The sequence below is a fragment of the Parasteatoda tepidariorum genome, chromosome 4, assembly GCF_043381705.1.
Source record: "Parasteatoda tepidariorum isolate YZ-2023 chromosome 4, CAS_Ptep_4.0, whole genome shotgun sequence".
Classification (NCBI taxonomy): Eukaryota; Metazoa; Arthropoda; class Arachnida; order Araneae; family Theridiidae; genus Parasteatoda; species Parasteatoda tepidariorum.
Genome location: NC_092207.1, coordinates 21,779,960 through 21,804,296, shown reverse-complemented (window position 1 = coordinate 21,804,296; position 24,337 = coordinate 21,779,960). Strand labels below are relative to the sequence as shown.

Sequence of the window (24,337 nt, the reverse complement as noted above, 5' to 3'; positions counted from 1 at the left end):
AGCAATAATGATTTGTAATTACAAGTAATAGTCAGCATTTATTTTTGTATGCTACAATGATTTCCGATTATAAGAAATGATTTCTACAGGGCGAAAAATTCTGGTGAAATTATTGCACTGTATAGAAATGTTTGGGAAAAAAAATAATTTAGTATAATAAAAACAAAATATACGGCATTCAAAGCTTTTATTTAGTATTTTTTCCCGTTACTATGGCATCGGTATAGTTCTTATTACCACGCAGGTTAAAAAAATACAAAACTGAAAAGTAAATTAAACCGAATAAATTGTTTTAATGTCAGGCTCGTAGATATCATGATAAAATTTCCAAATTTCACCACAGTTACCAAATTTTATCACACATTATAAAATCATATTTTATTGTTAATTTTACTATTATCATTACTAAAGCGTTTAAGTAAAAAATATCGAGATTTTTGGTGTCTCCATAGAGTCAGAAACACTGTTATTTTAACATATTCCGATAGTTTTAACCATATTTTTTTCAGTGTAGTTGCGAGTAATAAAAATTCCTGATTACATGTAATGATGATTTTTGATAACAAATAAAAATTATTCATGTTTACTCAGAATAATGTTTTCTGATCGTAAGTTATTAAGATGACATCTTGTTTCGATTCTACGTGTAATTGGACGAAATAATTAATTACACTTCTTCCAATTGCGAAAGTATGATTACGATGGGACGTGTAATTGACTTGTAACCAAAAAGATGCATCAAAAGGGGTCAATTTTTGACATTTTTTAAAGTTTTTTTTAAATTTGCCATTTACATATTCATGTGTATTCATATAAATAAAATGCATATTTTTAAAAAAGTGTAATTTATTGAAATGCAATGAGTGCATATATTTGAAACAACCATGCCAAATTGCATAAAAGTCAGTTACGTCGTTTTTGAAAGACTTATTGTAGAAGGGTAAGTTCTCAAATGAATTCGATGGTATGTTTTTACGTTTTTTTTCCTTTATAAATACTTTTTTCTTGCATTTTGTTTACACTGCGCATGATGTCCTTCTGCATGATTTATTCTTTTTCCATTTTTGCTTTCTAGTAGCTTTTTAGTTAAATTATGCTTATTCTGTTATGCTATCATAAATATTTATACCCTTTGCATGATTGTTGCTGCATGTCAGTTTAAATTTTTGTAAACTAACATTATCATTAAAATATTTAAAAAAGATGTTTTGCTACAAAACTTAATAAATTAATGAATGAATATGATATAAATTTAAAAATTCTGCTCTTTGAAACTTGAATTATAAATTTTGTATCAATAATTTTCTATTAAAAAACATTTCAAACAAATAATTCAGTTTAAAAATAATTAATAAAATTCAATTTATATTTAAAAAACATTAATTATAAACTAGAAATTATTTAATAAATTAATAGAAATTTCATTAATAAAAATTATATACATTATCATATAACTTATCAAATATTATTTAATGATTTCACTAATGGTAAATCAAAATATAAATTTTTATATATTATCAATTACAGTTTATAAAGGATTATTAAAGTACATAATTTTAACTCATTTAGTCATTTCTCATAATCATAACAATTGATAAGTAATCGCATAAGCTAATATAAATAATTTGAATTACAAATAAATCATCATGAATAACAATAACTATAAAAAATAATAAATGATATTGGAACATGAAGGTCAATAAATAATAAATTACTAATCACAAACGTTTTAGTTATAAGCTCTAGTAATCATTAAAAAAAAACAACGGTGAGCGATTTAAATTTTGCAAAAGAGTAGCTATTAGTAAGAAACCTCTGTACTATAAAACTCAATCTAAGTTTTTAATTTTTTGTTACAGTTATGATTGTGAAATTTGCATTTAAAAACTAATTATTTTATTAGTATTTATTTAATTTTATACTAAAACAAAGTAAAGCATCAAAATAAGGACAAAATAAATAAATAAGTAAGGATATTCTGCCTATCTTATTATTAACTCTGCTAATGCGAGCAAAACAACGCCTTCTGTTTGCTTCCAGATATATAGATCTGCAGCTCAAACTAAGGGCATGATGGTTAAGGTCATGTGCTCTGCACTGATGGGTCTTCTACGTTCTGACTATAGATTAGACAAGGTACTGTAAGTTATAGCCTGCTTTGCTTCATGTTGAATGCTATATGTCTTTTTATAGGTGCATCCTGCTTTGCTATACATACCTATCCACTGAAGTAACTTTTTATGTTTTTCCTCTCTTTCATATACTACTTATTCAATATTTCTTAAAGATTTAAAATAAATTTTTTTTTGTTCATTACAACTATGATAAAAATCATTTTTATTTTTATTATTAAGCTATACTTATATATTTTCATTGATTTTAAACCATTAATTACTTTAAGAAATATCTTAAAAAATACTGAACAACTTATATACCGATAACTAGAGTTAAGTATAACATGTATCTGTACTCTTACTAATACTAGGAACATGCGGCATGCGAACATACAAATTGCGGCAGAGTGCTACAATTTTTCAAATATGGCTCGTGAAGTTCCTATCAATATTTTTTTTTCTTTTTTCCCTAATTTTTTATTATTTTATTTACTTTTTTAAAAGGATATTCCGGTCTCACGGAAAAAAAACTACAATTCAAAACTATATTGAACTTATAGGTTCAATAGTATTTTATCTCGTTACATGAACATTATATTATGTTCTTTAAGTAGAGAAACAATATTAAGGAACAAGTGAAAACCAATATTAAGAAACAAGTGAAACCCAATGTAAGCATTGCATTGCATTATATTTAAAATATTAGCAATAAGGGCATGTAATAACATTTATTATTATTTTTTTTTACTATTGGAGTTGGCATTTGTAAGCAGTTTGTATCAAAAACTATGTAACAGAATTTCATGAAAACCGGATAATGACACTCTGAAATGCTAGAAATTTTATTTAGTAAAAATGAAAATTAAGATGAAAATTTAAAAAAATACTACTACAGGGTTTTTATCAAAAGTTACGAGTAATTTTGTAGCATAGTTAATTATAAACGTGCTGTATAGAATCTTAAAGGTTTGTTCTGTTTAAATATATGTTTCAATCAATAATAATGAATTTTATCAAGGCGTTAAGGAAGCTAAAGTTAATTAATTTCTCTCGATATATTTTGGAAATTTTTTTTTTTGAAAAAGGACATCAAATGAATAAGTAATAACAATAAAATAATATAAAAAGAATAACAATAACAATAAAAAGTTTTCGACATGTATCAAATACCCAAAAAGTAAAATTAACATTAAGAACTTCGGACCGCTCTCCTGACCAAACTATTGGGAATATATTTTCCAGATTGCGGCAACCCTTATATTTTGGGAGTCAGAAGTATTCAGAGAAAGTACGTTTTTGTGTCTGATTTCGTAATTTTAAATATCACCTGCACTCATTAATTAACATATTTGAGGTCCCTCGAGACATTAAGATTGAGTCCTAGAACGTGAAGATCTGATCATTAGATCAAAAGTTATTCAGGGTGGTCCATTTTTTTTTGCGTGCACTGTAGATTGGTATTATTTCTTACTTACACCACGAGGTTCAGCATGCACTGATGAGAAAAATAAATAACAGGTTTTCACATACATTGTTATTTCTTAATTATATCAGTAAATACCAGCGTTTAGCGTGCACTGATGTCATAAAGAGTATAAGTAAAAAAGAATGATGATTGTATTTTTTTTTATTTCAACATTTACCACCATTATGAAATTTGCCGGTGTAAGCCAGAAATAATTATATTTAAAAAAAATTTCACGATGTATCGGACACTGTAGACATTTACTAATTATGGGTTTTTACAGTGACATATGTTGAGCCACGTTGGCTCAAGGGATACAGCGTTCGCTTTTCTGTGAAGTGAATGGGGTTCGAATCCCAGCAATGGCTGGTCGATACGAATTTCGCATCCGGCTTGCACGGACCAGCTTGCTCAGTGGTAGACGGATCATGGGTCCTAGCCATGTAACGTCTAATTTTCCTCTCCATGTAACGCAAATGCGGGTTAGTTCCATCAAAAAGTCCTACACGACGGTAAATTTCTCCCATCCAGCAGTTCCCTTGTCTTCTGGACTGGATTCAAAATTACAAGGCTACTTAGTTGAACATTAGTAGTAAGTCCAAACAAATGGGTTGGCTGTTCTACGACGGTTATAAAAACAAAATAAAACAACATATGTTATACATATGTAAGCAAAGTCCATCATATTTTTAATAATTCGATTAATTGATGGTTTTTTAGCTCGTGAAGAATGGAAAGGGATTCGTTGATGTGGACTGGTTTAGTGGAGCTCGTCTGAATTTCGCCGAAAACATGCTGAGACACAGAAATGGGGACATCGCAATGATTTGTATTGGTGAGTACTTTAAACACTAATTCCTGAGAATAAAATGCAAAAAAATAAGTCTTTGCAAGCTGGAACATTCTCTTTTAAAAGCATAAACTTATTTGTAAAGGCATTCTCCAGACTCTGTTTTAATCCTAAAATTTCAGAATCCTTATGAAAATATATTTATCCCACGAATTATTATCAACAAAATCTTTCTTCTATCTTCTCTTAGCAATAAATAGAATAAAGAATTTTTTGTACTGCAAACCTTGCTTAAAGCAGCTTCAAATTACATACGAAACAAATGTTTATTGAAAATGGCTGTCTTCTAGCTTAATTCTCTCAGCCAAAACGTCAAAGATAAATCGTTTTAGTAGCTATCTGATAAATGTCACGTTTTATGTGATAATGACATATCAGGTAATAAAAACGACATAATTCTGAGTAATAAAACCAAAATATATAGTATTTAATACATTTATATGGTCATTTTCCCGTTCACTTCGTGTCGGCTAACCGGAAATTCTGGTTTTCAAAATTATAGTTCTTACTACTTCGCATTTAGTAAAAAATATAAAAATTAAAAGCAGAACAAAAAATTTTTATCTCATGTCTTAAGGCTGTGCTTCCCAAAGTGTGGTACGCGTACCCCCTGGGGTACGGGAACAGTTTAGCTGGGGTACGCGTTCTTATGCGAAATATCTTACAAGAAACAAAAATTTCAAAAAATTTATTTAAAAACAAAGCCAGCTATGAAAATTTACGATTACGTATTTTTCTATTGGCCATTCTTTGCAGAGTTAACAGTTAATAATTAGTGGTGTCAACAGCAGTTGTAATTTTTAACTTTTGTGCAATTTTTTTATAGTAAAAAATGCATACATTTTTTAATTAGTGGTACATAGCTTTACGAAAAATTTAGAAAGGTTACATAAAAGTCATAAGTTTGGGAAACACTGTTCTTATGGGAACAAAAAAATGAGAAAATTATCAAATTCTACCACATTTACCTAATTTTACCACACATTATAAAACCATATTTAATTATTAATTTACCAGAATTATAACAAAACACTTCGTTGAAAATTACCGAGCTTTATGTTCCCATAGAGTGAAAAACCCGGCAAATTCTGGTAGTTTTGACAATGTTTTCTTCATCAAGTATGCCTGTATAAATAAATTTTAATTATAGTTTATTTCAAACTGAAGGCTAGATTTTTCCTTTTAAATCTGACTATTTAATAAAAATTCTGATGTAATAAAAATTTTAATAAAATTATAAAAATTACATTCAATTGAATCGATAAATTAATAATTGAGCTCACATTTTATACATAAAAAAAAGAAAATTTGATTTGACAATTTCGCTATTAAAAATCGTAGTTTCTTAAGTGACGTCAATTCAGATTAAAAAGAAATGAAACTGCTTAATAGAAACAGGTCATTAGAAATAAATTGACAATAAAACGACTCAATTATGCAAATGCTCTAAATAGGTATTTAATTCCTCATTAAAATAAATATTTTTTTATATCTAAAAGGACAAAACAATCGGAAAAAGCGAGGACATTTGTTAAAATTATGGACCTGCCCTGAGCATTTCACATGCGTACCTTGGCATTTATTAACCTATCATGACTCAGAAATAAATGTGTATACGCACCGACCTTGAGTATTAGGTGGGATAAGTTACGGAATAAAACAAAAACTAATTGATTTATTGAGTTTATTTTGTTTTACGAGTGTTTGAAAACGGCTATGACTGGAATTTCCCCAATCAAAGATAGACCGTAACAATATTTTTTTTTCATTCTTTGAAAAAATTAACAACCGTTTCATTCAAAATTAACAACCGCAATCTCTCTCTNAACAATTTGTAAATAATAATTGAAACACTCTTTAAATATCAAGAAGAACTTGAATTCAAATTCAGTTAAAAGGATTGGTTTGCTAACAGAATAAATCTGATTGACATTGCAACATGAGTTTTAAAACTTCAATTAGTTCAGTGAGTCTGTAAATATAATGACTAATAGAGAAAAATAATGTATTAAAAACAATTAGGAAACGACAATTTTGAAATGAACTCAAATGAGGCGTGTGATCCAGGACCAATACATGAATCAATAAACCTCGGTCGCTTCATTGGGTAGTGAGCCATAACCGACATGCGACTGAGACATGCGACCATGTCCAGAGAAATAATTATTTTATAGTTAGTATATCTTAAATATCAATCAAAATTTTTATTTCAATTAATGAATGAAATAAATTTAAATTCATAATTGGTCACAGACCAGCTCTGATCCATCAGCCATACATTCAAAATGATTTCAAGTTTTAATTTTTTTATAAGAAACAAAATATATTGTTTTATGATTAAAACTCTATGTTTCGTTCTAAAGAGTACTTCATTCAATGAGTTTTTGTGTAAAGTTTTAAAGATCAAGTATCAAACAATAGCAAAACTAATATAGACTTAAAATTTAAAAATGTCAAAATATCAAATATTATTAAAAATTAATTAAAAATAAAAAAATATAAAATATAAAAAAAATTTGAAATAAAACCAAATATTAACAAATTGAATATTAATAAAATCAAATATTAAAAGAAATCAAATAAAAAATCAAATGAAAAAAGTAAATAAATAAAAAATAATAAAATTGAATATTAATATAACAATCAAATACTAACAAGAATTGATTATATCCGAAATTGCTTTAATGTTGTTATATAATGTATGCTTTTCAAGATTACGAAGGGAAATTTCTTTAGTACTTTTTTTTGTGTGCTTGTAAAATTGCGTATGTCCGGTGTGTGTGTGTTTTTGATTGAATAACTGGATGGATTACTTTTAATCAGATTGATCGATCTTCACTTTGATCTTGCTCTTAAATTACAAAAATAAAATAAATAGATCAAACGTGATATTTAGCAGCAGAAAAAAGATGAAAATATTAATCCCGATTACAAAATGAGGTAAAAATACAATCCTTACAATTTTTTAAACGAGCCTAATAAATTAAATTTATATATATATCTACGCTTCGAGCATTTTCCAAGGTGAGCAAGCTATAGAAAATGTCGATTAAAAATGTACATAAAATAAAAGCAAGAGTTCTTTAAATTTGATTTCTAGGAAACTATTCGACCGATTTCGTTCAAATTATGTATTTTGCCACTGAAAATTACAACCTTACAATTCAAATTTTTTTGACTGTTAAGGAAAATAATAAAAAATAATAAATATTTACTAGAAGTTATTTTTTGCAGGGAATTAACTTTGAATAAGCGAAAAAGGGCAAAATATTTCAATTTGCTTAAAGAATTCTGGAGATATAATACGCAAAATATACATTATTATTAAGGTGCCCAAACTTTGGACCACTCTCCTGATTAAACTATTAGGACCATATTTCCCCAATTGTGGCTAACCTGTATGTTTTGGAAGTCAAAAATCTGAATCAGTCGAAAAGAGAGTATGTTTATTCAGAGATAGTGCGTTTTTGTGTCTAATTTTGTAACTTAAAATATCGCCTGCTCTAATTAATTAGCCTATTTGAGGTCAACCCTAGAATCAATAAAATTGAGTCCTGGAACGTAAAGATCCGACCATTAGATTAAGAAGTTATTCAGGGTGGTCTTTATTTTGCCCACTGTACAAAAGAGAACACTTAATTTTGACACAAAGTGTAACCCACATCGCGAATAGCATTGATTTCTCCTCTAATTTAAACAGAATTCAATTTTTAAAATTAACTTCCTCAACTTGTGACGGTCTTTAGTTTACCAAAGGAGCTTTTTTTTTCTTCTTTTTTGTTAAATCATTTTTTGGGTTAAAGGTGTTGAAGTTTTAAATAGATTTTATGTTTTGAAAAAAAAAAAAAAAGATTTGGGATTAAATGGAAGAAAAAAAAATGGCGCAGATGTGTCAAGTAAATTAATGCTCCCAAAATATATGACTTAATCCTAGTATATGTGACAATGGGAATTTGGCACCTTTGGCGATGTTTGGGAGAGCGATAACCTTTGCAATCTGTAGCTATTGATTTGGCGGTATTATCTGGGTAATTGCTTTTTAGCAATTTTGCATTTTCATGTTGAAATTCATTTTGCGATTTCGGGGTTTTGGTGACAAGCATAAACACATCAATTCGGCGTTAGCGACATTTTTTAAGGGTTTTACCAAACATATCACTACAACAATGTACTGTAACTTTTATTTTACTCCTTAGATCATTTGTCTTTAATTAACTCTCTCATGTTTACAAAGGTTTGCAACAATAAGTCAAGAAAATATTGAACCATGAAAATAAATGGTCAGAGCTTAACTTTTTATGCATTTTAAAAGCATTTCGACAGCAAATGAAGTTAACACCCAAATAATATAAATTAACTTTTATTTCTACACAAAAACCTTTTTTGAGTTTTACACACGTGGCAGTTAATTCCATTTTTAAAATAACAAATCAGTTTCAATAATCTAGATTGTTTAAAGTGAAAAAAATGAGTTGATCAAATATTAGTTTTTTTAATAATTCAGCGAAGCTATATCTAACTTTATTTATGAGTTATTAATTTTAGCATTAATCACTTATGTAAGAACTTAAAAACTAATAAAAATGTAATTCCATATGTATTTATAGACTAAGTGTTTTATAACTATATGTGATATGAATTAATAAGCTGTTGTAAGCCTTGCAAGCTTATATAAGCCTTTTGCGAGTTTTTATTCTTAATAAAAACTATCGTAAGTCATGTTATTCATCTGAAGGCCGAATCTGCAAGAAAATTTAAGATTCACCGTTTGCATAACAGAAAAAAGCGTGTAAGTTGTTAATGGATGTTTTTTTTATTTTTACTTTCTAAATGTTTCTCGTAGTTTTCTGTTGAAGACTTTTCCCTGACCTTATTGCACAACGCTTGTTGTTTTTAGAATTTTTTCTATTCTTATATAACTATCATCACGGACAATTTAAAGAATGCATGTCATATTTCAGGTGGTTAAAATTAATAGCAAGTAACATAATGGAACGTTTAAAAGTTTTTTTTTTCTGAGTTTGATAATGGAGATTCCATTTCTAGATTTGAACGAAAAGTTATTTTATAATGAGTTTTATAAGATCACTGAGGGGAGCTTTTGCAATCCTATTTGATTTTTAAAAAATGCATCGCAAAGATATATATTTATGCAAATATAAATATAAACGTTAGAAATATTTTTTTTGTTAATGTACATGAAAGTTATTTTATAGCGAAAAATTAACCATTGCTAAAAAGTATTCCAAACTTATTTATTTGCTTGTCTTTTTTTATGTAAGCAAATTTTTTATATTTCATTTGATCTTTCTCTTTAATATTTTATTGCTTAAGAATTTCCTTGTTACAGTTATTTAAAAATTGATATTTTCTATAACGATATATATTCCGATATTTTTTAGAAAATATTAATTCCGTTAAAAAATTTAATTTCATGAATAGCAGTATTAGATTAAACTTTATTTCTCTCTTAGAATATAAATTAAAGTTGTTTTTCAGAGAATCCAGCTTCGCAAAAATACTTTTTAGCAAATAATCTTTTCTTTCCGTTGCTATTATGAGTTTTCAGCAGTAACTTATGATTATTAGGCAAAGCTTAGCCCATCTTTAAACAGCGCCTTTTAAGTTAATTCTGAAAATGGTGCAAAACGCTAATGTCAAGAAAACAGTTTTGAAAAGAAAAGCGTTCGCGATATATTTTTTCCTATATAAAAAATTACTCCTACACTGCATCATCCAGGCACATAAAATTTGCAAAATTTGCTAATTATTCATTAGTTTTAATAAATTTCATCATGGCAGAAAAAATTGAGCGAAATTGACAAATTTTTTTATGAAAATTAACTACGTATAAAATATTTAGGTTTTTTGTTCGTTTTCAAGCCTATATGTGTCTACACTAGCCCCTATGTGTCTACACTAGCCTCTATATGTCTACACTAGCCCCATCACTATGTGTCCACACTAGCCCAATCACTATGTGTCTACAATAGCCCCATCACTAAGTGTCTACACTATTCCCACGTAGACATATGTTTGTTTACGCCTAATACTGGTTAGTTGAAACTACACAGAGAAAAGGTTATAATTAAAATAGGTTGAAAACAGCATAATTTATAGCATATTATCACCTATTGCTGAAATTCCTAAAATAAAATATATAAATAAAAGAGCAAAGAGAAAATTTAAAAGTTACTTATACACCTTAAAAACCTTCTTTTACAAATTTCTAATGAAGTATTTACAATGTGATTATGCAAAACTGCGCTCGTAAGTGAATATCAGTGTCACCGGTCTACGATATTTCACTGAAGAAATTTGACCTATAAATCAAAAGTTATTCAAGATGTTCACTATAGCCCCATCTCTACACTAGACCCCCCCCCAGCTCTCGTACTATTATTTCTATTTAAAAAAAAGAAAAAAACTATGGCCATCTATTACAGACTTGCTTTGATATTCGATAACGAATATAAGTGCCTTAGAGACTTCATAAATTTAAAAAAAAAGCATTCATTTGCATAATTTTCAAGGTCTTTTTGAAATGTCAAACGTGCAAATATTTGTAAAGAGTATTTAAATGGAATACAAAAAATGGTTTTCAAGAGTTCTTTTTTTCTTCTGATTACGTCGGCAACACATTTAAACGTTATTAAAAGATAAGAGTTAACTCTATTATTCTGCTTAGTTGTAGAGCTTTCTGTTAGGTTCAAGGATATATTCAAGTTCCTTTTTTTTCTTTCTTTTTTCTTAAAAAAAAAGCTTTGAGAGAAATTTTAAGTTAATCTAATTCGTATGCATGGTAGATTCACTTATATATTTCATTCACTTTCTTTAATTAACTGATTGTATATTCTATTAATTAAAAATTCAATACTAATTTTTTGTAAGCCAATTTAAGAGAGTTGTGAGGCACTTCACGTGGAAACAGTTTAAGAAATTAAATTTGTTTGTCGAAATCTTATCTAAATTTATCTAGTTATTTTGTATGTTCATTTGGTTCACTTATTAGCTTACATAATATTTCATTGATTTTTTTAATAAACTATTTATGCAGTCTAATAAAGAAAAGTTCAGTATGTTATTTTCAATTATGTTATTTCATGTACGTACCATTTGTTTTAACGAATAATTAGTCAAATATTTATATCCTTTTAATAATGTAAAGTTTGAGTAATTGGAAATAAAATTAATTTGTCTAACCTTAATACAAATCTATTTCTAGTTATTATCTAGTATCTAGTTATCTTGTATGTTCAATCGATTCAGTTATTAGTATGTATGTATCATATTTAATTAAATTTCTTAAGTAAACTAACTTCATATTATAAATTGAGTATATTATTTTATTGCATACAATTTATTTGATAGAACTACTAAAAAAATATTAATGCTGGCTTTTTTTAGGAAATAATTCAAGAAATTATAAATTAAATTAGTTTCTGCAGTAAATAAAAGAATATATCATAACATTAAGCTAGACCCGTGCACAACTTAGCAAAATAAAGCAAACAAATCTAAATATTATTTTTTTGCTAAATTATCAGCTGATTCCCGTAAACATTCCAAGAAGAGTTGTAGTATAGTTTGTCTGAAGTAAGAACTCCACTAGTCATTCCTCCTGACACGTGACGGTAACTATGGTAACGAAGTATAACTATTTCAAGTTTGGGACAGGTTTTGGCTGGGATCTGTGAGAGAAAGGAAATCGTTTTCATCGGTCTATTGTGTTAACCTTAGAGGGGAAAAAAGCTACCCTCCCTGAAATGCGCTATTTTTTTCCATAGCAGCAGACGGCCTCAGACTTTGTGCCTAGGGGAGTTCTCACCGTAGACAAACTATACAACTTTCTAGAATAGCGGCAAGCATATATGTACTGAATTCTTTTTCCGCCTCTCTTTCTGTTTGTAATCTTTCCAAAATTTTCCTTAAATAGCCTATGAAATTCCAGTAAATATGTACTCGAGATATTACAGCATATTTAGTAATCATATTGTACCGAATGAAATAAAAAGTATTACAAATAAAACTGATGTTCTTCACGGAGTAAAAAATTCTGGGAAAATTACAGTACTGTATGGCCATAACATTTCTGGTAAAAAAAAAAAGAAGAAGAACAGCATAATTCTAGCGAATAAAAATAAAATATACTGTATTTAAGCCTTTCGTTTTTCAATTTTTTCATTTATATGAAAACGGTTTACCGGAAATTCTGGTTTTTAAAATTATTATTAAAACACATTGAGTTCTTATTACCACACATTTAGTAAAAATACAAAACTTAAAAGTAAATTTAACGGAATAAATGGTTTTTATCTCACGCTCTAAGGTATCGTGATAAAATTAACAAATTTTACCACATTTGCCAAATTTTATCACTCAATTATAAAGTCCTATTTCATTGTTAATTTAAACAAAATCATTATTAAAGCTCTTTGGTAAAAATTATTGAGCGTTTTGGTGGTTCCCATAAAGCCGGAAACAAGGTAAATGTTACCATATTTAGATAGTTTTGACCTTGCTTTTTTTTCGCAGTGTCCTAGTTTTTTTTTTTCATTTTCTTCAAAAGTTCTGGAAGAAATAGGTTCCAATCCTGACTAGAATAAACGCATGATTAAAATATAAACAAATAAAAACATTAATTAATGTTACATAATTTTCAATCACTACTTCTTTGTATTTGCAATGTGCCATCGTAGATTAGAATTAAAGTCATTTATATATATATATATATATATATATATATATATATCTTAATTGATTAACATATTTCTTTTTTTTTATTTTAGAGGAAGAAGGAGGTGTTGATGAGAGAATAACTTATTCAGAATTGTACGAAGAAGTGGAAAGATATGCTGCTGCTTTTAGAAAAAATGGATTGCAGATGGGAGACAGAGTTGCATGTAAATAACGTGTTTATTATTATTATTATTAACGAATTGACTGACAAATTGGTGAAAGAATCAATTTTTTTCCATTTTTTTTAAGTTTTGAGGATTTGCTCAGTTTTATTAAAATATTTCATTAAGTAATTTCAGAAATACCATTTACTTTTTTTTTTTAAGAAATCAAATCTAAGTTAGAAAAAGTAAGTTACATCGATCGCGAAAATAATTATTCTAAGGAAAATTTTTCTTTTTCGGTTACATGAACTTTTTTTTACAGATCTTAGATACTTTTGCATCGCTGATTTCAAATGAAAAAAATCAGTGCCTCTCTACAAGCTATAGTCTTTTTTAATTTTAGTCTATTTTTTGACGGAATGTACACAAGTTTAAAAACAGTATATATAACAGGGGATTGCTTAAATGTTGCGACAAAATTCAAGGGAAGTTAACGCACATCATCAGGATTAAAATTGCGTAGGAACTCATGTCCGGAAATTTCGTTATACGCAGCTAGAGCTAGTATTTTAAATGTATCAAAAGCCACTACCGAATAGAGTAAATTTCCATCATCAGTTTGTTTGTGAAAATTAAATTAGGAGGATTAAAAGCATATTTATAATTTTCCCTCCCCTACCACAATTGAGTAAGGAAGGGCCTCTTAACAAGTATAACATCATCTACTTGTTTAAAAATGTATCAATAAAGATATATGATACACTGATATATAATATATTGTACTGATTTATCAGTCAATATATTTGAGTAAAAATGCATCAGAACTCGGGGCAGTAATTGAATTAATTCCACGAAATAAACAACTTGAAACATTATGTCTGACTGTGGTTAAAAATTAATTAATAAATCCCAAGTTTTAATCATTTACGTTATTTATTCCTTAGGTTACATGGCGAATAGAAAAGAAGCTATATACGCATATCTGGCTGCTGCTAGCATTGGAGCTATATTTGGTGGACCACTGCCCTTTTATGGTGATAAGGTAAATTACTTTAGTTGCGTTTTATTTTAATCTTCCTACGCCTTATCTCTCTAACATTTCAATTAAGTTAACAGTTTACTAAAATATTTTATTATTTATCAAACAACATTATTATTATTTATCAAGCCATAGGTTTAAACATTTATATTTTGTTCAGTTCTTTTTATGTTGCAATTATTGAAAAAATACTTTTATGGGTTTTATACTTTATAAACACTTCATGAAGAACAAAAAAAAAAAAACGTTAATTATTACATTTTTATGTATCGATATCACCTAAATTTCTTTGGATTATATAAAATAGAAAGTAATGAGCCTTCTAGTACGATATGGACAACTGGTTAATTATCGTACGTAAAATTAATTGTTTTAAGAAGTAAATGATCAGTTTTTAAATATAATTCTTTTTTTCATAAGTTTAGGTAAATAGTTTTCTAAAGTAAATAAATATTTAGAAATTTATTTAATTTTTTCAAAATTAAATAAATGCTTAAAAAAGAGTTTTTTGAAAAGATAGATCATTTTTGTTAAGGTAATTTTTAAATTTCCCGTCTGCATACAAAAACGATATAGACGTTAATTTTCCAAATTCCATTTTCAATAACAATGCAAAATTAATTGGATTAGAGCCTTATTCAAAATGGCCAACTCAGGTATTGACCACGTCGTTTTTAAAAATTGTGTATCGTCTGCGGTTTACAAGTTGCATCTTCAGCAATGATACACATAGTCTAAAGTAAGCTAAGTTCTGAGATATCAAATCTTATCACCTTTTTTTTTTAAGAATAGATCATTACTAAACTATTTTATTCATAATAAATAGTTTTCAGAATTGCTGATTTTTATTGGACTATGTCATTTGTTCTTCATTATAACCAGTAAAAATCATCACGTATCTTGTATCTCTTAGATGTATTAATACGAATAACTTTCATTTTAAGTAATGGAATGATTTAAACTCATTAAAAATTGTTATCCAGGAATTTCCAATGACAACGTTTAAATAATTATTCCAAATTATAAAGCGACTTTTTTTTATATAATTTTTAGGCAGCTGCTAAAATTATTCGCCCAATGAGGCCGAAATTCTTGTTCACGGTAGACAGATTCATTGATCTTAAATTAGAGAGACACTTGATGGAAAACATTCCCCTCATCTGCAAAGGTAAGTAATTTTTAAAAAAAAATTAATTATGAATTGATTGAAATTGTATTTTATAAACGTGTTTACGAATTATATGAGGATTAAGTAATTTTCCGAAAAAGTATTGCAAAGTTTTGAATTGTTTGTAAAGTTAAATAACTCTTTAGAGATTTGATAAATGATTTTAAGATAATTTATTTTTAGATATCCCTTTGAGAGAAGAATTTTTTTCTTCTTACAAAACTAACTCTGAAAACAAGCAATCTTACGGTAAACGTTGTATTTTCATTTTTATTCGTTTGGCACAGAAAGGTGGACTAATTATTACTTTTTTAAACTTAGTAGAAATATTAGTATGCGAAAATTATTTCTTCAAAAATTGAGTGAAGGTATGGAAAAAGATTTGACGAAAAAAACTCATTTTTTAGCTTTCATTGCAAACCTTGTTTTTGCCTGGGCTTGTATTTGCAAGGCTTGAAAAAAAGGCTTGTTTTTGCCTTTTTTCCATGCTAGCTTTGTCGTGGTTCTCAAATGCAACATTTTGCTTGCGTTGAAAACTTAATAATTAGCAATCCTACACTTTTAAAGTGTTAAAGAAAGTTTATAAAAACCTGCGCAAATAGACCTTGTTTCAGTGAGGGTCATAAAATCTAAAATAAACCTTGGGAAGGTGAAAGTTTGGGAACGCTTTCAACTCTTGATTTGTAAATGATGATTAATCCTCAATTTCAAAAGGTTTTTCTATCCTTGTTTCTTAAAGTCAGATTCAATCTCGTTATTAAAGGGTTGTTTATGTAAGCTTAATGCGATCCTAGCAGCATAGTTAAATTTAACATTGTATCAAGTTTACTTGTTTTATTTGCTAATTATTTATGAACCTTGTTAGGCTTTTGCGATAAAGATTGTTGATAACATTGAAATCAACCTTACTCTGCTACTTGGAAAATAACTGTTTTTATAGAATAAAAATTACCAGATTTAATATATTTCATGATTAATAATGTATAAAAAATATGATCTATTAAATAACTACACAATATCTAAAAGACAAATAAGCATCTAGAAAGTATTTCTTAACACTTAGTCTACAAATTGTGTAATTATAATTTTAATACAGCTTACATCTCGCAATTGCCCTATAATACAATACTGTACAATACAAAATTGCTTGAGCAAATAAATTGTATAGAACTTCCTTGATTAAACGTTTTGGTGGTGTTTATCATTGAATTAATTTGATGTGTTAATAAATTTTATAAGTTTATAGAAACAACGCTTTCTAACTTATCAGAAAAAAATGATGAGCTGTTAAATAATCAGGCTCTTAAATCTTTTTATGAATTCTAACATATGCTGTTATTTAAAAGAATAATGAATATAAGGGTCTTATATTATTCAAATTACTGTTATTACAAAAAAAGGAATAACGAAAATTTAAGTAGATATTTAGAGCCTATAATGGCATGTTAATAATTAGAATTCATGCTTATCTTCACTGAAAAAAATAATTCCTAATCAAATTATTGTAAAAAGTACCAGCACTCAGGATGTCACAACTTTTTACAGTAAAATCTATTTTTACCAGAACATTTTACGAAGCAAAAAATCTGATATATCATAATTTTAAAGGTAATAATTACCATAAAATTACTGAATCACTTTAATTAAATAAAAATTCTTGCAAAAATTACGGTAAAAAGGAATTTTAGGGGGAAATGGATTTTACGGATGATGTACCCAAAGTGCCAATACTTCATACCTTAATTTGAACTGAAAGTATTTTTTACACTGCAATTGTTTCAAAAGTATAACCATCGTGTTGATATCAGTTCTTATATAAATTAATAGAAATATTTTTCTACATCTAACGAAGTGTATTGTACGTTTCCGATGGCATTCTAGATATTTTATAAGGGAGAGTGGGGTCAATTGTAACAGGTACGATTGTAACAGAGCAAAAATTTCGAGTGTCGAGTTCTAGATTTGGTTCCTAGGTGGCGCACAAGGTGTATTTAATAAATCTACATGTACACCCCTGCTGGCAACCATTTTTATGTACTTCACAAAAGATATTTTCACGCTACGTAAGTTCTTTTTTTGGTATTAGAATATTATATTGTAACAAAGTAATTTTGTTTAAGCAAATAAAAATTATTAACCGAATATGTAAGTGGACATCTTAATTAACATTTAAAAAAAAGACTAGTTTTGTTAATTAACTAGCATTGTTTTTAACAAATGAAGCTGAAATGGCATCTTGGAGACGATTGTAACAATAAGTAAAGGGACGAATGTAACAGCTGAAAATAAATAATCTTATGTTTACAAACCATTACTTAACTCTTTAAGAACCACCAATAGTTTCCTATATCATTTATATTATGTTGCATGTGCATTATTTTATTTGTCACCTTTCACAGCATGAATTAAATTTTTTAACCCCTTAAAGTTAAAAGTTTAACCCTTTAGGTCTCTGCTCATTATTATTTTTACTCCTAAAGTATCACTACTTTTGATCAATAAAAAAATATATCCCAACTATGATAATATATAGAATTAACTATGTTTTAGTTGAATTTATGAACTGTTACAATTGACCCCGTAAGTGGGGACAATTGTAACAAGTGCACGACTGCCAAAATTGTTAATAACTAATATAATAACATTTAAAATAGGTTACTTATTTTTTTTCTAGTAGAGGATAGTCTACTTTACTCGTCTGCTAATTAATACTAATAATATATTTGATTTTTTGTTAGTCAAAAATAGTTAAGTAAAAAATGTTACAATTGACCCCACTCTCCCCTACACCTTCCATTTACTCCGGTGCATTTAAATACCAGTATAACGACGGTTGATTTACCTGTCATTACCTTTAAGTGACAAAATGGGAGCAATAATTATGTGCTATTTTTCATTTTGCTTACATCAATGAACATAATCTTATTAAAATAAATCCATTTTACATCATTTTGATCTAGAAAATATCTTACTGAGAGGTCAGAAACTCGAGGCCATACTACGATTCTTGATGCGAGAAAATAGATTCGAATAATATGCGTCACACTGGTGTAATTTGCCGAGAGAAAAAATAGGGAGATGAGTGTTTTCATCCATTAAATTAGCAAACAACAAATGGAATGATGTGTATGACATTGAATATTGTTTCACAACATTTAAGCTCATTACAAAGATTGTCGTTTTTCAACAGGATTACTTGATGATTTCTACTGATAATTAAAACTATTTTTTTACACTTGCAAAACGCAGAGGAATTTATTATTCAAAATTAGCTCGTTTGCGTAAGTTGTTTCATTTCATATGTTTATAAGTATTAATCTGTGTGTCCCAGTTTTTAAATTAAATGCGTACAGCTTCTTGCAGCCATTTTGTAAAAATTCCAGCCATGATAGAACCGAACTTGAATAGCAGTGTAAGGTTGATTTTGACGTCAGCAACTACCTTTATCACAAAGCCCAACAAGGTTTATAAATGATTGAGCGATTTTCTCATCCTCTCTGCAGAGGATGAAAAATTGTGATGGCATGTGCTCGGATCATCCTCAGAAATGTTTCCCAGACCAAGTGTCTTGATAGTTTTTATAGCCAATTTTAATTACATGAGCCACGATGGCTTAGGGGATAGAGCGTTCGCCTTCCAATGAGATGAGCAGCGTTCAAATCCCAGGGATGGCTGATCGATACGAATCTACTTCCGACTTGTACCGACCCCAGTGATGACGTAAAATATTCTCAGTGGTAGACGATCAGGGAAGTTCACGTGGTCTTCCTCTCCGTGTAACGCAAATGCGACTTAGTTCCACCAAAAAGTCCTCCGCGAAGGCAAATTTCTCCCAATACGTGATCCAGGAGCTCCCTAGTCTTCAGGATTGGGTTCAAAATTACAAGGCTACGGAGCTGAACATTAGAAGTCGCAAACCCAAAAATTGGGTCGGCTGTTCACCGACGTTTATAATATAAAATAAAATTTTAATTACATTAAATGGTATACCATTTTCCTTTTATTGTTCACCAACCCTCGGTGCTATACAGTTCAATTACTCCAAATAAATTAGAAATTTAAACAAAGTAGTACGAGATGTTCATAATTTCATTCGTCTTTTTTATATAAAATAAGAGAAAATGAATTTTCGTAAAGATGCCGAATGGCGAAGCAATATTTGCAGAATAATGAAAATATATTATATTTGTCTAAATCCGACCAGTCTGACTACTACACTGTAAAACATTTCGAATTGAATTACGGCATACTGAGTGAAGAATTCGAAAAATCCATTTTTACCGTAAAATTTTACACCGTAATTTATATATTTACTTATTATATTACTTGTAATATTTACTTATTTATAGAATGTCAGTAATTTTATAGTAAATATTACTGTAAGAATTGTGATTCATCAGATTTTTTGTTCCGTAAATTTTTAAGGTAAAAATAGACTTTACGGTAAAAGTAATAGCAACCTGAGTGCCGGTACTTGTACTTCTTACTGCCATTTGATCCGGAATTGTTTATAGTGTATACATATATATATATCACCATCAATGACCTAAATCAAGAGAATGCCGACTTTCACCGGTGAATATCAATAGTCACATAGTCACTTTGGTGAGAGTGGGAAATATTTCTTATATTCAATTTGATATTAATTTATTCGTAGTTATCATTATATTTATTCGATATTTTAATATATCTTCTGAAGACAGATTAGGGAAAACATCATTGTTCGGAGTACAGGTTAAATGCATACTGAGCAGTGGCACTTGACCTTAAGAAAGCATTGATGTAGGGCATACCGGGCAAATGTATACCGGGAAGTGGCACTTAACTAGACCTAGTATATATTTCGGACATCTACCAAAGCGACCATGTGATACTCAACATTCACCGGTTGAAGTCAACAACCACTAATTTCAGTTATTCACAGTAACATATGCATTTATTACGTCCGCAAAAGGTTAAATGTGAAGCTTACAGCTCGCATGGAGACAACAATTCAAATTAATAAGTTCAACTCGAAATCAAAAATAAAGCTAAAGATGCAAACGAAAATAAAAGTTTCAAGCAAACGATAATAAATAAAGAGAGAAAGATAAAATGTGTGATGAGCTACACCACAATGAGCGTCCCATTAAAATTTATTTTTGCGAAATCGTAAATCTTCGTTTGGAAAAAGAAACAGAAGGCGCTCTTTTTGAAGAAACAGCGTCTCGTATTATATTCCTCTTCGAGGCCGCTTGAGGAAAACAAATTTAAATCCCATAGCTTCCGCGTCGACATTATTTTCCAATACACGCGAATTGAAGAAAGGAAAGAGGTCGAAGAGGACCTGCCGGCTAACAAAAAAGAAGAAAAAATGAAAGAAAAACGAATGCTACTTTCACGTGTTGTTACTTCTTTATATAAGCAACAAGTAACATCATGATTTTACGAACGTTTAATATCCAGTTATTCTATAATGGGTATATTTCAACAGACTCTGCTGCATGAGAATTGCAAGGAATTCTGTTTTATTACCTATCGTGTGAAAAAAACAAAATGTTTGATTTGAGTTAAAAATGTTTTTCGGGGCACTTCCGCCTGAAAAAAAAAGCAACAGCTTTTTACTTTAAGTAGAACTTTAGTTTAAATTTAAATTATAATTTATGTCTTGATAAAAAAGATCGACTGGGTTTAAAAAATTGCGAATAATTTTTGTAAAAGAAAAAATTATGAAATATTTTTCTTTTAAAAATTCCTCAATTTCGATCAACTATTCAAACTGTATGAAAGTCATTAACATTGATAAATGCAATTTTTAACTTAACTATAACTTTGAATAGTTTTTAACACTAACTAACTAAACTTGATAACTTTTTAAACATTAAAAATAAAAAAAGAGGACAAATACTTTTAATATTTTAAAAAAAAATTTATTTTCCTTCGAAAAGAAAAAAATTCCAAACCACGCAACATTGATTCAACTGTAGGAAAATTCATAGATTCAATTTTCATGAGCTCAAACAAAGAAGTGATGAACTTTTTGAAAATCACAAAACTAACAGATCTCAGAATTGTGGAATTTTTTTATATTGAAATTATGCGACATTTCCTTATCGACATAAATGAAATTTTTTTATCGACATAATTCACAAACATTGATTGGGTAACTGTCGATACACAAACAATATTTATGAATATCTGTTGTTCACTCATTACATTTAAAAAATTACTGCCTTATTTTATGAAAAGCATCATTACGCAAACCCGTGAAAAAAACAAGAAATAACGCTTAACAACAATTTATTTTAAAAGTAATTATTCATTCAACAACTTAAAAAAATAATGCCTTCACCTTTTATTTAAATATTAAATTTTAACTATACCACTATGTATTATTCAATAAAAACCACCCGGCCAGTGCAGGGGTCAAGGAACTGACCTTACCTCAGAGAGGTTCTGGGTTCGAATCCCGGACAAGGCATGGATATCCTTTCATTCTCTGTACTATCTGTCCTTACTGTGGGAGCAACGTTGACTCTCCTAGTAGGGTGCCCCTGAAAGAGTAACCAACGAAATCTGCCTTTCAGATGCCTAAATGACGAAAGGTCTTTCTCCAGGTGGGCATTGGAAATAAATATTCAACAAAATCAATTATTCTTTTTACATAATGTAACTGTATGCACTTATTCGTCTTTTGAATAAAGTATTCTTGTGCGTTTTGTATTTATGGGTGCACATTCAAAAAACTTGGTGAATAGTCTAAACAGGGTTTTTCAAACCCACAGACTTAATAACAATTTTCATTAATTACAACATTCAATTTCATTCAATTACAACAATTTTCATCCGATCTGTTAATTTGTTAAAGAGCGTTTTGTTGAGTAGCATTTTTATTTTATTTTATTCATAATTTTTTTCTCAAAAATACTTCATCAAAATCTATTTACAGAAACTTTATCGAAAAATTTAAATTGAAAAAGAAATTGAAGAAAATTGAAGAATTGAAAGTATAGTTAGTAAATATACCGCATTCAGGTATCTTTTCTACAGTTATTAACAGTCACATAATAGTTTCATTTCTTAAAAAGATAACGTAATACACTGATTGAAGGTCTGAGGATTTTAGTTAAGAGTGTTTGATTAATTCTTCAAATAAGTATCCTGAATTTCTGGATATCTTGATTCACATGAAATTCCAATTGTTTTTAAAAGATATTTTTTCATTTTTAAATTTATACAGTTTAGCATTTAGATAATAAACGTTTTTTATTTACAGACTTAGACAGTTTGGAAAAAATTATTATTTGCCCTAGCAAAAAGGAAACCCTATCGAAAGACATATCACAGCTCGATTCTAGATGGTAAGTATATATACATATTTCTCTTAGTTTCAAATATTCCCCTTAAAAATTTGACTCTCTTTCAAAACATTATATGCAAGTAAACATTGACATTATATGCAAGTAAAAAAAAAAAATTCGATACAATTTGGTTTTAATTTTGAATCAGACTTATTTAACATCTCAGTTATTGCTTGTGCGGTAAGTTTGTTCAGTTTTAAGCTTTTTTTTTTATTTCACTAAGAATTTGATCATACTGAGAATTTCAGCCCGTTTAAGATTTTTTTTTCAAAATACTCAGTTTGTAATTTTTTTAATATATTTTATTAAAAAAATCTTGAAGCGTGGAACAAGATATTCTATTTAAAATATTTTTTCCTTACCCAGTTATCTTTAGAACTACATTCTAAATTTTGATTCAGCTTAACAAAAGATGAAAAATTACATTTCTGACAAAATTTATTATTTAAGATGAATAAAACAGTGTAATGTTTGAAAGTAGAATCAATAAAATGCACACTTAATGACAAGATAAATTTAAAGCAATTTTTTTAAATACTTATATAAATTTTTGTTTCCTGAAATTTTGTTTTGTTCATTTCAGGTTGTATTTGTAACTTGAGTTTTTTTTTTCTTTAAAAAAAAGTATATTTTAAAAACTTTTCTAATCATAAAACAATGTAAATAAATTTAAATAATCATTATTAAGAGTATATGTTTGTGGAACTCTATAAAATAACTAGATTAATGCTTATAAGCATATAAACAATGGAACACTCTTCCACATAAATAAGAAAATAGTTTCTTCAAATATTTAAGAGTTCGCAAGTGCTTGATCGACAGAATGGTTGGAAAAAAATGAAGTCCTTCTTAAAAATTGGTAAATTGTTACAAGTTAGAGATTTATTTCGGAGAGTTCATTGACAGGTACATGCTAAGACATTTATTTGTTATATGTTGATGTTTTTTCTTTTGTACGCAGCGTATTCCTGCCAGACTTTTTGGAATCAGGGAAAAATAAAGACGGAAATGTTCCTAAATTGGTATTTGAACAACTGCCTTTCAACTATCCCATCTGTATTAATTTCACTTCTGGTACAACTGGAGAACCAAAAGGACTCATTCACGGTTGTGGAGTAAGTGATACAAACCTTTATTATTATTTTTTTTTAAATCTAACTAATAATGAGACTACGAAAATAAATATTTATTTACAAATGTAAAAGGCTGAAAAATTAAAAAATATAGATAAAAGATTAATTTCCCGTAAGGAAATTTACCTAAATTCCACTGCTCTTTCTCTTACGAAAAAAAAACTCTGATTGCTTCAAAAATGGTTGATGATTTTAAAATTTATTGAAAAAAAGGAAGTAAATAGCAACGTACGTCTTTTTGCTTCTCACTTAGGATAACTGTTATTTATTCTCACCAGTTTTTAAATTAGTTACTAAGTTTGTTTATAGATGGCGTTCAGGATCGGAAAAAACTATAGAGTTAAAAATATTAACAATCATTTTCAATGCTAAATTGTCTGCATTA

General features: G+C 28.3%; 2 protein-coding genes across 8 annotated transcripts in view; both read left to right on the top strand.

Annotated features, from left to right (window-relative positions):
* The window catches only part of LOC107450051 (acetoacetyl-CoA synthetase), a 148,269-nt gene that overhangs the window by 91,688 nt on the left and 32,244 nt on the right, over positions 1-24,337 (top strand). For 4 of the 7 annotated variants that reach the window (XM_071179508.1, XM_043039723.1, XM_043039724.2 and 1 more), the window contains exons 4-10: positions 2,041-2,136; positions 4,300-4,414; positions 13,219-13,332; positions 14,217-14,314; positions 15,365-15,479; positions 22,735-22,819; positions 23,781-23,934. In XM_071179508.1, coding sequence (XP_071035609.1) covers positions 2,041-2,136; positions 4,300-4,414; positions 13,219-13,332; positions 14,217-14,314; positions 15,365-15,479; positions 22,735-22,819; positions 23,781-23,934 — 777 coding nt within the window. The remainder of the gene's footprint in view (positions 1-2,040; positions 2,137-4,299; positions 4,415-13,218; positions 13,333-14,216; positions 14,315-15,364; positions 15,480-22,734; positions 22,820-23,780; positions 23,935-24,337) is intronic. The other 3 variants (XM_071179510.1, XM_071179509.1, XM_043039725.2) reach the window with 1 other exon arrangement.
* Positions 13,827-24,337, top strand: part of LOC107457292 (acetoacetyl-CoA synthetase) — a 93,653-nt gene continuing 83,142 nt past the window's right edge. The window contains exon 1 of the mRNA XM_071179511.1: positions 13,827-13,832. The gene's annotated coding sequence lies outside the window, so the exon portion shown is untranslated. The remainder of the gene's footprint in view (positions 13,833-24,337) is intronic.